This window comes from Salarias fasciatus, unplaced genomic scaffold (genome assembly GCF_902148845.1).
Source record: "Salarias fasciatus unplaced genomic scaffold, fSalaFa1.1, whole genome shotgun sequence".
In the NCBI taxonomy this organism is placed as follows: domain Eukaryota; kingdom Metazoa; phylum Chordata; class Actinopteri; order Blenniiformes; family Blenniidae; genus Salarias; species Salarias fasciatus.
The window spans coordinates 473,320-490,107 of record NW_021941391.1 but is presented as its reverse complement, the minus strand read 5'-3'; the positions used below and the strand labels follow the sequence as shown (position 1 = coordinate 490,107).

At 51.6% G+C, this 16,788-nt stretch overlaps 1 protein-coding gene across 1 annotated transcript; it reads right to left on the bottom strand.

The window, feature by feature from the left end:
• Window positions 1-2,520: 2,520 nt before the first annotated feature.
• On the bottom strand, window positions 2,521-3,180 carry LOC115385542 (noggin-like). The gene has a single exon (XM_030087611.1). It carries the CDS (start codon window positions 3,178-3,180, stop codon window positions 2,521-2,523), a length of 660 nt encoding a protein of 219 aa, XP_029943471.1.
• Between the last annotated feature and the right edge of the window lie 13,608 nt (window positions 3,181-16,788).

Genomic DNA, 16,788 nt, shown 5'->3' with positions numbered 1-16,788 from the left:
TCCAGATCACCTCCTCGTCTGGTGAAACGGAGTCCGGATCCGGATCCAGACCCTCAAACACCAGAACCTCCAGTCGGTTCTGGAATAAACTGAACTGAGTCTTGAGAACAAACTGAGTTCCACTGAGGAAGTACTCCCTGCAGGATTACTGTTAGTAATAGTTACTTCCTCATCAGTTCCCATCATGAACGGTTCTGCTGCAGAGTCGCAGGAACACGAGGAACCGGGAGGAGAACCAGATTCCACCAGATCCAGTGAGAAACCTGCTCCTCCAGCCTCCCTTCATTTCTTCTCTTTCTGCTCAGGAAACAGCAGGAAGTGACCAGGGGTGTTCAACCTGCGGCTCTGGAGCCACACGTGGCCCTTCAGTCCCTCTGCAGCGTTCCAGGAAGCTTCAGCAGAACCTGAATAAATGTTTAAATTATTTTAAATTATTCTGTGATTCCTCACTCCTGGTTCAGGAGGGATTCAAAAGGTTCAACTAAAAACAGCAGAACATCAAGAAATGAGAAAAAAAAGAGAAAACAGCTTAAAAAACCTGAAACGTCTCCAAGTTCGAACATGAGGAAATGAAATGCGGAGCGCCAACCCTCCACCTTCACAGAGCCACTGATCACTCGACAGATCACTCCTCTGAGTCACTGGGACGGAACGCAGGGTTCTGGGGTTCTGCGACGAAGGAAAGTTAGGAGAAGAGCAGCCTGTCAACCAGTCTTACCTCAAAGACCTCCTGGAGGGGGAGAACCAAGACAGAACCAGCAGAGAACCAACAGAACCGAGACAGAACCAGCAGAGAACCAACAGAACCAACAGAGAACCAACAGAACCAGCAGAGAACCAACAGAACCGAGACAGAACCAGCAGAGAACCAACAGAACCAGCAGAGAACCAACAGAACCGAGACAGGACCAGCAGAGAACGAGCAGAGAACCGACCTCCTGCAGGTTCCACTCGCTCAGCCTGGACTGATGTTTTGGTTTCTGCTCAGATTCGGTTCATTTTGTTTAAACGGAAGAAATATTTTCTAACAAATGAAGAAAAATAATGTTCATTAAAAAAGATTCTAATTATGAAAACTAAACAGATTAAAGCAAAAATAAATGTAAATATTTATTAAAATATGTGAACAATAGAAGCTCTTCTCATTTCCAGATCACCTCCTCGTCTGGTGAAACGGAGTCCGGATCCGGATCCAGACCCTCAAACACCAGAACCTCCAGTCGGTTCTGGAATAAACTGAACTGAGTCTGGAGAACAAACTGAGTTCCACTGAGGAAGTACTCCCTGCAGGATTACTGTTAGTAATAGTTACTTCCTCATCAGTTCCCATCATGAACGGTTCTGCTGCAGAGTCGCAGGAACACGAGGAACCGGGAGGAGAACCAGATTCCACCAGATCCAGTGAGAAACCTGCTCCTCCAGCCTCCCTTCATTTCTTCTCTTTCTGCTCAGGAAACAGCAGGAAGTGACCAGGGGTGTTCAACCTGCGGCTCTGGAGCCACACGTGGCCCTTCAGTCCCTCTGCAGCGCTCCAGGAAGCTTCAGCAGAACCTGAATAAATGTTTAAATTATTTTAAATTATTCTGTGATTCCTCACTCCTGGTTCAGGAGGGATTCAAAAGGTTCAACTAAAAACAGCAGAGCATCAAGAAATGAGAAAAAAAAGAGAAAACAGCTTAAAAAACCTGAAACGTCTCCAAGTTCGAACATGAGGAAATGAAATGCGGCAGAAAAAACCCCAAAACAAAACAAAACAAAACAAAACTGCTTCAAAACGGGTCAAACGGATAAAACAGCTAAAATGTCAAATCTGCCAAAAATGGTTCTGAACTCGAGGTCAACTCATGATCGCTTAAGAAGGTCTGGTTCTGGTTCTGGTTCTGGTTCTGGTTGAAACTTCCTGCTGCTCCAGATCAGCTGGACCTGCGGAGAGCCTGAAGCGGATCTGCTGGTTCTGCAGAACCCTGGTCACGTGAGGCTCGGACTGAAGCAGACTCTCAGAGAGATACTCCAGACTGTAATCCGTTACTCCGGGGTGCAGCGACAGGCAGCCTGCAGCGCGTGACCGTCAGACGGGCGCCGTGCGTCAAACGCTGAGAGCCGGAGATTTACGCACGGCGCGCGCGGAGGCAGGAGGCCTCGACACCAGAACAGAAGGAAACGACACGGGGGAGCGTTTCAGCGTTTTATTGGAAGATTATCAAGAATAAATAGAACATTCCGGCGATTTCCGGGACGGAACGAGTCCCGGACCCGCGGCTGGCCGAACCGACCCGAACCCGCGTCTCCAGACAGACAGCAGCAGTCTGCTCAGATCAACACACTCAGCACCGGGAGGCGCGAAAACACACTCCTGCACCCGGCAGAGCGCGTGCACACCGATCAGAGTCCCGTGTGTGTGTGTGTGTGTGTGTGTGTGTGTGTGTGTGTGTGTGTGTGTGTGTGTGTGTGTGTGTGTGTGTGTGTGAGAGTGTGTGTGTGTGTGTGTGTGTGTGTGTGTGTGTGTGTGTGTGTGTGTGTTCACGGGGAGCAGGAGCACTTGCAGTCCGTGATGACCGGGTACTGCACCGGGATCCAGGCGCACCGCAGCCCCGCTCTCCGCTGCGCGCACCTCCACCTGAGCACCGTGAGGTGGGCGGAGCCTGCCGGTCTGCACCGCATGCCCTCCGGGACCGAGCACGACCTCTTGCTCGGGCAGACGCCCGCGCGCACGTAGCGCGGCCAGAAGCGGCCGCCCAGGTCGGTCCAGGCGCGGCGCAGCGGGCACGAGGAGAGCGCGCGGAGCCACAGCTGCAGCCGCCGGAGCAGCTTCCGGTTCGGCCGCTGCCTCCAGCCCGGCGGCGCCTCCGGGTCCGCGGACCGGGTCTCCTTCTGCAGGACTCCGCCCGGGTCGAGGAGCGGCTCGGACTCCTCCGACTCTTCGTCCTCCTCCGGGGGCGAGACGGACAGGAAGCGCGCGTCGAAGTCCCCCAGCACGCTCCTGAGCTCGGTCTCGTTCAGGTCCCGCTCCCCGGGGTCCAGGACCGGGTCCGGGTCCTCGCGCAGCTCCAGCAGCGGCAGGCTGTCGCTCGGGATGGGGCGCAGGAGGAGGAGGTGCTGGCCGCCCCCCCCGGGCAGCAGCAGCCCGACGGACAGCAGCAGCAGCGGGAGGCCGGCCGCGCGCCGCGGCGGCGGCTCCATGTCCGAACGCGCCTCCTGCCGCGCAATTACGCGTGAGCCGGATCCAAACGCGCCGGGAGCGCGCCTCACACGCGCCTCATGATGGAAGTCCGTGAGAGAAGCGGCAGCATCAGGGGAACGGGCTGCTCGGGCTCCGCGCGCCCGGACCGTGCATCCTGCTCTGGTGGTCTCCCGTGCGTGACGCGCGACCCGCGTTTTATCCTCCGCACGGCGCGCGATGTGATGTAATGCGCGAGCCCCGCTGTCAATGTGGGTTTGTTGTCTGGGAGGAGAGGAGGAGACCCGGGAGTGGGGGGGGGGGGGGGGGGGGGGGGGGGGGGGGGGGGGGGCGTGCCCGCTGTCGGTGATCTGGAGGGTCATAAGGATTTAAATCCAAATTCAGCTTTTCGGTTGATTATTTTATTGTTTTGATCTTTTTACTTAGAATTTTTCTGATTCTGGTGAATAAAGTTTTACTACAAACAACAAAATGCTCTCATTCATTCATTCCGTCCTTTTCTGGGATGGAATGAAAGAAGAAGAACTAAAGAAGAAAACTGAGGAATGGAGCGTTTGAGTTCCTGCTTCGTGTTACTTTTTACTTCACGTGTTTTTAAGACGAGTTTTATGAAAACAGCAGCAAGACGAGCTTTAGCGGGACGTGGCGGTCTGTTAACGGCGGTCTGTTCCTGTTAACGGGGGTCTGTTAACGGCGGTCTGTTCCTGTTAACGGGGGTCTGTTAACGGGGGTCTGTTCCTGTTAACGGGGGTGTGTTCCTGTTAACGGGGGTCTGTTCCTGTTAACGGGGGTCTGTTCCTGTTAACGGGGGTCTGTTAACGGGGGTCTGTTCCTGTTAACGGGGGTCTGTTAACGGGGGTCTGTTCCTGTTAACGGGGGTGTGTTCCTGTTAACGGGGGTCTGGTCCTGTTAACGGTGGTCTGTTAACGGTGGTCTGTTGCTGTTAACGGGGGTCTGTTCCTGTTAATGGCGGTCTGTTCCTGTTAACGGTGGTCTGTTCCTGTTAACGGTGGTCTGTTCCTGTTAACGGTGGTCTGTTCCTGTTAACGGGGGTCTGTTCCTGTTAACGGGGGTCTGTTAACGGGGGTCTGTTCCTGTTAACGGGGGTCTGGTCCTGTTAACGGTGGTCTGTTCCTGTTAACGGTGGTCTGTTCCTGTTAACGGGGGTCTGTTCCTGTTAACGGGGGTGTGTTCCTGTTAACGGGGGTCTGGTCCTGTTAACGGTGGTCTGTTAACGGTGGTCTGTTGCTGTTAACGGGGGTCTGTTCCTGTTAATGGCGGTCTGTTCCTGTTAACGGCGGTCTGTTCCTGTTAACGGTGGTCTGTTCCTGTTAACGGGGGTCTGTTAACGGGGGTCTGTTCCTGTTAACGGGGGTCTGTTCCTGTTAACGGGGGTCTGTTAACGGGGGTCTGGTCCTGTTAACGGTGGTCTGTTAACGGGGGTCTGTTAACGGGGGTGTGTTCCTGTTAACGGGGGTCTGGTCCTGTTAACGGTGGTCTGTTCCTGTTAACGGGGGTCTGTTAACGGTGGTCTGTTGCTGTTAACGGGGGTCTGTTCCTGTTAACGGTGGTCTGTTCCTGTTAACGGTGGTCTGTTCCTGTTAACGGGGGTCTGTTAACGGTGGTCTGTTGCTGTTAACGGGGGTCTGTTCCTGTTAACGGGGGTCTGTTCCTGTTAACGGGGGTGTGTTCCTGTTAACGGGGGTCTGGTCCTGTTAACGGTGGTCTGTTAACGGTGGTCTGTTGCTGTTAACGGGGGTCTGTTCCTGTTAATGGCGGTCTGTTCCTGTTAACGGTGGTCTGTTCCTGTTAACGGTGGTCTGTTCCTGTTAACGGTGGTCTGTTCCTGTTAACGGTGGTCTGTTCCTGTTAACGGGGGTCTGTTCCTGTTAACGGTGGTCTGTTCCTGTTAACGGTGGTCTGTTCCTGTTAACGGGGGTCTGTTCCTGTTAACGGGGGTGTGTTCCTGTTAACGGGGGTCTGGTCCTGTTAACGGTGGTCTGTTAACGGTGGTCTGTTGCTGTTAACGGGGGTCTGTTCCTGTTAATGGCGGTCTGTTCCTGTTAACGGCGGTCTGTTCCTGTTAACGGTGGTCTGTTCCTGTTAACGGGGGTCTGTTAACGGGGGTCTGTTCCTGTTAACGGGGGTCTGTTCCTGTTAACGGGGGTCTGTTAACGGGGGTCTGTTCCTGTTAACGGGGGTCTGGTCCTGTTAACGGTGGTCTGTTAACGGGGGTCTGTTAACGGGGGTGTGTTCCTGTTAACGGGGGTCTGGTCCTGTTAACGGTGGTCTGTTAACGGTGGTCTGTTGCTGTTAACGGGGGTCTGTTCCTGTTAACGGTGGTCTGTTCCTGTTAACGGTGGTCTGTTCCTGTTAACGGGGGTCTGTTAACGGTGGTCTGTTGCTGTTAACGGGGGTCTGTTCCTGTTAACGGGGGTCTGTTCCTGTTAACGGGGGTGTGTTCCTGTTAACGGGGGTCTGGTCCTGTTAACGGTGGTCTGTTAACGGTGGTCTGTTGCTGTTAACGGGGGTCTGTTCCTGTTAATGGCGGTCTGTTCCTGTTAACGGCGGTCTGTTCCTGTTAACGGTGGTCTGTTCCTGTTAACGGGGGTCTGTTAACGGGGGTCTGTTCCTGTTAACGGGGGTGTGTTCCTGTTAACGGGGGTCTGTTCCTGTTAACGGGGGTCTGTTAACGGGGGTCTGTTCCTGTTAACGGGGGTCTGGTCCTGTTAACGGTGGTCTGTTAACGGGGGTCTGTTAACGGGGGTGTGTTCCTGTTAACGGGGGTCTGGTCCTGTTAACGGTGGTCTGTTAACGGTGGTCTGTTGCTGTTAACGGGGGTCTGTTCCTGTTAACGGTGGTCTGTTCCTGTTAACGGCGGTCTGTTCCTGTTAACGGTGGTCTGTTCCTGTTAACGGGGGTCTGTTAACGGTGGTCTGTTGCTGTTAACGGGGGTCTGTTAACGGGGGTCTGTTCCTGTTAACGGGGGTCTGTTCCTGTTAACAGGGGTCTGTTAACGGGGGTCTGTTCCTGTTAACGGTGGTCTGTTCCTGTTAACGGGGGTCTGTTCCTGTTAACAGGGGTCTGTTAACGGGGGTCTGTTCCTGTTAACGGGGGTCTGTTAACGGGGGTCTGTTCCTGTTAACGGGGGTCTGTTAACGGGGGTCTGTTCCTGTTAACGGGGGTCTGTTAACGGTGGTCTGTTCCTGTTAACGGGGGTCTGTTCCTGTTAACGGCGGTCTGTTCCTGTTAACAGTGGTCTGTTCCTTTTAATGGGGGTCTGTTCCTGTTAACGGCGGTCTGTTAACGGGGGTCTGTTCCTTTTAACGTGGGTCTGTTCCTGTTAACGGGGGTCTGTTAACGTGGGTCTGTTCCTGTTAACGGGGGTCTGTTAACGTGGGTCTGTTCCTGTTAACGGGGGTCTGTTAACGTGGGTCTGTTCCTGTTAACGGCGGTCTGTTAACGGGGGTCTGTTCCTTTTAACGTGGGTCTGTTCCTTTTAACGGTGGTCTGTTAACGGTGGTCTGTTCCTGTTAACGGTGGTCTGTTAACGGAGGTCTGTTCCTGTTAACGGCGGTCTGTTCCTGTTAACGGTGGTCTGTTAAAGGTGTTCTGTTCCTGTTAACGGGGGTCTGTTGCTGTTAACGGGGGTCTGTTCCTGTTAACGGCGGTCTGTTCCTGTTAATGGCTGCCATGCAGCCGGTGTCTGTTCCAGCTTCTCATTGAAGCCAAATCAGCTTCCAAACGAAGGTGGCGGCGGCGCGGCGGCGTGGAAAGACTCCGGTGACGCCGCCAGACCGTTTCTCCCAGAACATGATCTCATGGAAGAACTGAGGCGGCGAATAAAGCGTCTGTTTCTGCTTCAATGAGCCGATTCACCGAACGCCGCCGCTCCGCTCAGCGTCTGGAAACCTCGCCGCTTCTCACCTGACTGTTTCTCACCTGGCCTGACCGCCATGTTTCCCCCCTGACTGCCATGTTTCTCACCCGACCGCCATGTTTCCCCCCTGACCGCCATGTTTCTCACCTGACCGCCATGTTTCCCCCCTGACCGCCATGTTTCCCCCCTGACCGCCATGTTTCCCACCTGACCGCCATGTTTCCCACCTGACCGCCATGTTTCCCACCTGACCGCCATGTTTCAGAAACCATCTCTGTCAAAACCAACCCTGATCCTTCAGGAAACACTCAGATATGAAGAGTCACTGGAAACAGACTCTGACGTATCCAGACCGGTCCAGACCGGCTCAGACTAGACCGGCTCAGGTATAGAGACTGAACCCACTGTGAGCAGGAAGGCAGCATCTCCACAAGCAGACAGTTTGATCCTGAACGAGTCACATCAGAACCATCAGAACCATCAGAACCATCAGAACCATCAGAACCGTGACACCCAGACGCTGCGGTAGCGACAAGACCAGGGGCCTCACCTGTAAAACTCTGCAGGAAACTCTGACAATAACGGTTCGTGGGATCGAACGCAAACTTTCTGTCTGCAAAATAAAATTCGGGAGCTAAAAAAAAGTCCGCAGCTCAGCTGTTCGCAATTTCAAAGTCATGGTTCCAAATCCTGCGGAGAACGTGACGGTGGCCGACCCCGCCAACAATCCCCCCGACTCCGCCCCTTGGCACCATATATGGGTATGCAGATGAACTCATGAATGAAATCTGGGTACATTAGAGGGCGCTGTGCGGCGCGGAGCCTGCAGATAACCGCGGACCGGGCGGAGGACGTGTCGAAAAATTAAGATTTTAATGACATTCGGCGGGTTGCGGTTAAAGCAGTCAAATAAAAAAAAGCAACATTTTAAATCTTATTCCAAACATAAAGAAACGAATGAAAACGATAGAAAAACACTTTTTGATCAGCCAAACGAGCAGCAGTGAGCAGAATCATGGCGTTTACTCTTTAATGCACATTCAGAGTCACGCAGCTTTTCCTCTCCAGCCGATCAGCGTCTCGCTGCAGAACCAGAGTCTCCGGCAGGCGAGACGCCGCCGCAGGAGGACCTGCTGCTGTGGAGGTCTGAGCTGATGTCTCAACATGGCAGAAACACCTTAAAAAGTAAAATTAAAGCAACACTAAGGAACTTTCAGTTTTGGTTGATTTTGGCGGCGCCAGTGGACAAAGCGGTAGTGCTTTGCCTGAAGGAATACTACAGTTCCCATGAGGCCTAGCGCGTGGCGTGGTGAAATGCTGCTCCTGGTGGTGTGCTGTCGGACTGAACTCGCCTTCATTTGTTTCCAGCGGCTGTGTGAAGGACGGATAGCGACGAGGTCATGAATCTAATGGTGGCTAAACAATGTTCTATCATGAAGTGACGCACGCCGTAAAGCAGTCCGCACATCTGGAGTGTTTCAGTGAGCAGGGTTCCTCCCACCCTCCTCACAGCTGCTCAGTCCAGGTGAAGCAACACTGACGCCCTCAGGCTGACAGAGGGTCATTCAGCTGGCTGGAAGTCGATGTTTCATCACAGAAGATATTAAAATGTTTTATTAAGGTTGAAAAGTTCCTCAGTGTCGGTTTAACATAAACATGTAGTGAACTGGTTCCACAGCCTGACTGAGCGTCCGGGCTTCATCACAACAGTTTTCCTCTGGAGTCGACAGGTTTAACGCTCTGCAGCTCAGAGAGGCTGAGAACCCGGAGGATTCGGGTTCAGAGGTCAGACATGGCCATGGCTACACAGCAAACACTTTTTGTGTCAGTTTGCTGTTTAATTGAGAACAATTTGAAGTGTGTATCAGGAGAAGAATTATTATGTCTACAAGTGACAGTGTGTGTTTGTAGAGCAGAGACAAAGACGTTGTAGAGTTTTTATTCCGTGATGTGTCTGATTCTCCCTTTGAACCATTGATTTAGTGTTTATTGTAGAAGACGTAGAAAGGTGAGGGTTCAGGATGGAAACACTCCAAAGCCTCTGAACGGGACTTCCTCAGTGTCTCCCCTCATGTGCTCATCACCACTCACTGTCTGTCTTATCCACCTGTATATATCTATATCTAGCTTATATCTATTACTTAATTTTATCTGCCTTAAATTTGTATTAAAATGATATTTAATTTTCATTTAAAGGGGCTGTATCATGCAAAATTCACTTTTTGTATGTTTTAAGCTTGTTATATAGTTATGGTCTCACCAAAAACACCCCAAAGCGTTTCTTTCCTTCGTGCCTGAGTGTTTGAGCTTTCCTGTGTTTCTGCTGCTCAGAGAGGCAGCCCCTCCCACCGAGGAACGCTCTGTTTCGGCAATCAGCGTTGCTGCTTTTTTCTAACTCTGATTACGGAGATAAACTTTAACCATCGTCTGAAAGCAACAGTCAAGCAAGAGCAAGAGTCTGAAGGGTCTGAAGGGTCTGAAGGGTCTGGAGGGTCTGGAGGGTTGGAGGGTCTGAAGGGTCTGCGCTTGGTGAGTTTCTAACAGGAAAAGACGTTTTCACCTGTCTTTGCGTGTAGAGAAGCTAGAGCTAAAGAGCTAAAGCTAGCTAGTGTATTTGTTTTGAAGCGCTGATTGGTTGAAGTAGCTGTCAGTCAAAGTCCACGGGGGAGAGGCGGGACTTCAGTGAAACAGAGCGTTTTCTCTTCCGGGTTCCAGAATTAGCCCCAGAAAATCTTTTATTTCACACAAAATGACTTTTCCTTTGCACCAGAAAAAACTATTGCCATGTTAATGCCATTTCTAGGGTTTGGACGAGCTAAAAAAGCAGGGTACAGGTCCTTTAATATTTAGTTGTCAGTCAGTATATTTCTGTTGTTTAATTATATCTATCCTAATTTACATACAAATCATATTTAACTTTTCCCTGTATGCTTGGGTTTTTTGTATTTTTCTATTTTCTTTCTACACTTTTTGCTGCTGCAGCCCTGCAGTTTCCCCATGCGGACGAATGAAGGACTTTCAGTTCCGTTTCCTTCTGCTTTTCCGTCTCCACGTAGTTCTTTCTGAATGGCGCGGTCCTGTACAGATATTTTGTTGGCGGTGAGGACGGCAGAGTCCCACGCATTTGTTCCCTGCGCTGGATTTTTATAGGTACCAGGTGTGGCTCAGAGGAGCCGCAGCGCAGAGTTTGGGGCTCGTTTTGCGCAGCGAGCATTGTGGGTAAGAACCCAGATGGGTTCAGAGAGGAGAAAGTCCAGACGTGATTCTCATGGCCGCCAGAGGGGAGTTTGTCCCTCTGGGGGGGGGGGGGGGGGGGCCTCTCTCTTGGGGGGTTTGTCTATTCAGAAGACGGACAGACTGGCTGGGGGGGGCTGCGGTGTCTCCGGCCCGACAACACAGACGGCTGTTTATGCCATGCCCCCCCCCCCCCCCCCCCCCCCAGACTCCAGGTCTCACTCCATAAATCAAGACGGGTGGAGAATCGGATCATACTGGCTCAGCTGTTCTCCGCCGGGATCCTTCTGGAGACGGCGAGCGGCCTGACGGCTGGCTGACCCCCGACCCCCGACCCCCAACGCCCAGACCCGCCCCCCGACCCGGGGCCACATGCCAGGGGCCGGGGCCGGGCCTCGTCCGCCCTGACTGGCCGGAGTCTCAGCAGGTTGTTTGTGGCGCGATGCCGGACAGCCGGACTCTGGGAGGCCCGGCTCAGTCCAGACCTGGAAAAACAGCCCCCCCCACCCCCCCCCCCCCACGGTTTTTTCTTTTTTCATGAAGGAGCTCTTTGATGGCGGCAGCGGCACAGTGCGGCGAGTGTGCGGCGGCGGCGGCGTGCGGCCTGACATCATGGCTGTTGACTCATGAGCAGATGAGTGATGCTCGCCGCCGTAGAGCTTCACTGCGCAGGAGGGGGGGTCTTAATGAAGCAAGTGTTTCTGTGTGTGGGGGGGGGGGGGGCGGCGTCCGCCAACACAGCAGCCCTCTGTCACCTGCTGCCACCGACGGGAGGCAGAGGCGGCGGCGGCGAACCAGGTCCAACTGCAGTCCTGCAGCAGGACCAGCAGACGACAACCAGAGTGCCAAAGAGTCCGGTTCTGCACCTCTGGGTCTGGGTCTGGGTCTGGTTCTGGGTCTGGGTCTGGGTCTGGTTCTGGGTCTGGGTCTGGGTCTGGGTCTGGGTCTGGTTCTGGGTCTGGGTCTGGGTCTGGGTCTGGGTCTGGGTCTGGTTCTGGGTCTGTCTAGACGGGACCTGCTGAGTTTGGCCCGACGGAGAAAAACAGAAAGACGAGAAAAGAAAGAAGATTAAAAGAGCAGGAATCCGAGTGGAGGCAGGAACCCAAGAACAGTGTGTGTGTGTGTGTGTGTGTGTGTGTGTGTGTGTGTGTGTGTGTGTGTGTGTGTGTGTGTGTGTGTGTGTGTGTGTGTGTTTTCAGGTGAGTGACATGTTTCTGGATGAGATGGAGAAATGAAGACGGCCGGCTGGCGGGGGCTGCTGTGCTGTGAGGGGGCCGCGACCGTGGTACGGTCGGCTGTAGCCTGTCGGTTGTAGCCTGTTGTGGTCTTTTTGTCACTTGTCAGCTGTTGGTTGTAGCCGGTCGGCTGTTGGTTGTAGCCGGTCGGCTGTTGGTTGTAGCCAGTCGGCTGTTGGCTGTAGCCGGTCGGCTGTTGGCTGTCGGTTGTAGCCTGTTGTGGTCTTTTTGTCACTTGTCGGCTGTTGGTTGTAGCCGGTCGGCTGTTGGTTGTAGCCAGTCGGCTGTTGGCTGTAGCCGGTCGGCTGTTGGCTGTCGGTTGTAGCCTGTTGTGGTCTTTTTGTCGCTTGTCGGCTGTTGGTTGTAGCCGGTCGGCTGTTGGTTGTAGCCGGTCGGCTGTTGGTTGTAGTCGGTCGGCTGTTGGTTGTGGCCAGTCGGCTGTTGGTTGTAGCCGGTCGGCTGTTGGTTGTAGCCGGTCGGCTGTTGGTTGTAGCCAGTCGGCTGTTGGCTGTAGCCGGTCGGCTGTAGCCTGTCGGTTGTAGCCTGCTGTGGTCTTTTTGTCGCTTGTCGGCTGTTGGTTGTAGCCGGTCGGCTGTTGGTTGTAGCCGGTCGGCTGTTGGCTGTAGCCAGTCGGCTGTTGGCTGTAGCCGGTCGGCTGTAGCCTGTCGGTTGTAGCCTGTTGTGGTCTTTTTGTGGCTTGTCGGCTGTTGGTTGTAGCCGGTCGGCTGTTGGTTGTAGCCTGTTGGTTGTAGCCGGTCGGCTGTTGGTTGTAGCCGGTCGGCTGTTGGTTGTAGCCGGTCGGCTGTTGGTTGTAGCCGGTCAGCTGTTGGTTGTAGCCAGTCGGCTGTTGGTTGTAGCCGGTCGGCTGTTGGCTGTAGCCGGTCGGCTGTTGGCTGTAGCCGGTCGGCTGTTGGCTGTAGCCGGTCGGCTGTTGGCTGTAGCCGGTCAGCTGTAGCCTGTCGGTTGTAGACTGTCGGTTGTAGCCTGTTGTGGTGGTTTGTCGCCTGTCGGCTGTAGCCGGCTGTGCGGTGTGTGAAGGGTTAACCTGAGACAGTCAAGTGAATCCAGATGTGCTGCTGTTATTACTATCTCTGGCTGATGACTGGGGGGCTAACGTTACAGGCGCCAGCCGGGGGGGGGGGGGGGGGGGGGGGGGGGGGGGGGGGCTGCCACCCAGGAGCCGCCGTCAGAGAGAGACAAATGTCTGTTTTTCTTGGTGGAGGATCTTAAAACCACAACGGAACCGATCGCTCATCAGCGCCACCTGGAGGCCAGCTTCAGGAGGCTTCATGCTTCAGGCTTCACGCTTCACGCTTTTCACAGATTTTATCTTTTCTTCTGTTTGATTTTCTAAGGAAAAGTCCTGTCGGCAAATAAAAACCAGGACGATCAAACTGTTAAACTCGTCATATTTCAATTTCTCTAGCGTCATGCGATGAAAACGTCTCCAATATCAGCGAACATTTAACGGATAAGACAGAACGAAATCACTTATCCACTCAATGTCTTTATTTAGCAGCTGCTCGCTACATGATTAGCATTAGCTTGTAGTGTTAGCTTATAGCTACAGGTTTAGTTGGTGACTACATGCAGGGCCGTTTCTTCCTATAGGCCAACTAGGCGAATGCCTTGGGCCCCCAAGCCACCAGGGGGCCCCCAAGGTTCATGTTCAACCTCTTCTGAAGATAATTGAAATGTCCTGTTTTCATCTGTAGCTGCTCTTGTGTTTATTACACCTCTTACATGCTTAAAATGAACGTTGGATATAAATAAACTGCAGTGATAAGCTGTGGCTGGTGCTTCTGTGGCATTATTAGTGTGTTGGACGCTGTCACACAGCAAGTGACGTCACGTAGCGGCCGCCGACAGGTATGATGGGAATGATTGACAGATACCGTCATTAGCGAGAGGATTAACAAAACAAACCATAATGGCATCAAACAGAAATAATCCCAGCTGCGCGGAAAAAACGGAAAGAAAAAGAAGACTGAGGAAGAACAACGTTCAAAGGATCAAGGTAAGTCATTTGTTGGTGATGTGGGCTGGAGAGGTGGAGGGGAAACCAAGTTTTTTTTATCTGTTCGTCACAAACTCAGTTTAATGTTCGTCTCATGAAAGTTGGCCTGTCTTGCCGGGAATGATTGGCTGACTCCGGACCGTAGAGCCATTTATTCAGATTATAAGGAGGGAGCATGTTGTTGTAGTGGTCTGCTCTGCCAGTGTTCAGTGGAAGTTCTCTCACATATTTTACACTTCATTTTATGATTAGTTAGAATTAATTTACAAAGTTTAGTGTGTGTTGTATAGGACTCTAATTAAAACTGTGCTACTTTTTTTATTTTAATTTAAAGAACTATTTTAAAGGTTTGTTTTTCAATCGATCAATAAATCAACATTTATTTAATAGAGCCCTTCACAATACATACAGTGACCAAAGTGCGCTCCAAAAAAAAAAAATTTAAGCATATGAATAAAAATAAAAACATAATTTAAAACCAATAAAACAAATAAAACAATATTAAACCAATAAAAACAAATACAAGTGATGTGTTGATTAGTGAGTCTTTAAGTGATTTATAAATATTAGACATGGTGTTTTATTCTTATTTTAGACTGTTATGGCAGTGGTTCATTTGTCTTAGTTTTATTAATTTAGTACAATTTGTAAACTAATGCACAAAACTCTTAAAAGTAGCAACTTTGTAACTGGTTATACATTTTAAAGGGACACTATACATCACAATGTTTAATTTAAAAACAGATTAATTTTAATTTCTATATTGCTGCAACAACACTGTAATAATAAATAGAATATGCACTCAGGATCTATTTTTTGCTTGATAACCTAATGAGCTTTGTCTTTGCAGGAGCAATTCTAAAATATTTGGAGCTCCAGACATCAAGTCTGAGGGATCGTCTGAACATCCTGACAGGAAGCCTGGGGCCATCAGGTGCCTCCGAACCTCCTTCTGTCCAGAAGCTCCAGAACAATCACTTACCTCAGAACCTCTTTCTGCCCAGGAAGCATCAGCTGCTCATTTACATGGTCAGCTGTCTGTTTTTGATCCAGCTGACTGGCCATCAGTTTTCTCTGATTCATTCAGAACTGATAGGCAGAGGGCCATTTCAGATCAGTTCTGTTTTTACGTTCCCCAGAAAAGAAGATGGCAGAAAGCTAGGAAGCAGACATTTTGAACGCAATACACTGTGACTGTTACTGTGAATAGTGTGTTATTATTAGCTGTTGTGCTGAGTGTGAGACTGTAGTGTGAAGTATTATTTTAAGCGGTGGTTTGTTTTGATTGCTGCACTTTAAAATACATGTTGATTTGTTATGTTTTCTTATTTAAAGTAAACATTTTTTAAAATAAATTCTCAATCTGTTTTTATTTATTGACATATAGGATGTTTTTCCTTGTATTATAGTTTTATCAGCCTGAGTGGCTCAACTCTTAAGACATTTGATTTTAACTGTAGCCTAGGCTTAGCAGACCATCTAAAGGGTTAGGAATCTCTTCATTACAGTCTGACAAATAGAGGCCCCCAAACAACATCTTGCCGAGGGCCCCCATGAAGCTAGAAACGGCCCTGACTACATGTTTAGCATTAGCTTGTAGCCAAAGGTTTAGCAGGTAGATACATGTTTCGCGTTAGCTGCTAGTGTTAGCTGGTAGGTACATGTTTAGAGTAAGTTGCTAGCGTTAGCTGGCAGCTACATGTTTAGAGTAAGCTGCTAGCGTTAGCTGGCAGCTACATGTTTAGAGTAAGCTGCTAGCATTAGTTGGCAGCTACATTGTTAGCTGGAAGCTATATATTTATTGTTAGCTGTTAGCTACATTGTTAGCTGGTAGCTACATGGTCAGTGTTAGCTGCTAGCATAGCTGCGGTTGGAGGACAGGTTGGAGGACTGAGGACGGGTTGGAGGACTGGTTGGAGGACTGAGGACAGGGTTGGAGGATGAGTTGGAGGACTGAGGACGGGTTGGAGGACGGGTTGGAGGACTGAGGACGGGTTGGAGGAAGGGTTGGAGGACTGAGGATGGGTTGGAGGACAGGTTGGAGGACTGAGGACGGGTTGGAGGACTGGTTGGAGGACTGAGGAAGGGTTGGAGGACTGGTTGGAGGACTGAGGACAGGGTTGGAGGACAGGTTGGAGGACTGAGGACAGGTTGGAGGACAGGTTGGAGGACTGAGGACGGGTTGGAGGACTGAGGATGGGTTGGAGGACTGAGGATGGGTTGGAGGACTGAGGACGAGTTGGAGGACGGGTTGGAGGACTGAGGACAGGGTTGGAGGACGGGTTGGAGGACTGAGGACGGGTTGGAGGACGGGTTGGAGGACTGAGGACGGGTTGGAGGAAGGGTTGGAGGACTGAGGACGGGTTGGAGGACTGAGGACAGGTTGGAGGACAGGTTGGCGACTGAGGACAGGGTTGGAGGAAGGGTTGGAGGACTGAGGACGGGTTGGAGGACTGAGGACGAGTTGGAGGACGGGTTGGAGGACTGAGGACGGGTTGGAGGACGGGTTGGAGGACGGGTTGGAGGACGGGTTGGAGGACTGAGGACGGGTTGGAGGACGGGTTGGAGGACTGAGAACGGGTTGTGAGGACGGGTTGGAGGACTGAGGACGCGTTGGAGGACGGGTTGGAGGACTGAGGACGCGTTGGAGGACGGGTTGGAGGACTGAGCTCACGAGCGACCTGATTGGAAGTTAAGTCTCAGATTTAAAATGAAACTCAGTAAAAACTCAGATTAAATGAGCTTTATTTGGATTTCACATCAAAATATCAAATTCTCGCCTCGTTAGAGAGTAACTACTGAGTGTATCGAGACTTCAGTCAGTCAGGGATTACTAGAACATTCAGAACACCAGACCTCACCTGAGCTCTGGCGCTTCCGGTCTGCGGGTGTTCCTCCTCTGACGCTGTGTTCTCCGGTTCTGCGTTAAAGCTTCTTCCTCAGACTGAGCAGAACGAACCTTCTGCAAAAACCTGTGACTCCCAGAGGAAGCAGGAAGCAGGAAGCTGCTGGGAGGTTCCTGCTGAAACACACCTGGACGGGATCAGCTGGTCTCCGAGGCCCCCTGCTGAAGCTCTAATGAAGCTCTACTGAAGCTCTACTGAAGCTCTACAGGAAGCTCTACTGAAGCTCTACAGGAAGCTCTACAGGAAGCTCTACTGAAGCTCTACAGGAAGCTCTACAGGAAGCTCTGCTGAAGCTCTACAGGAAGCTCTACTGAAGCTCTACAGGAAGCTCTACTGAA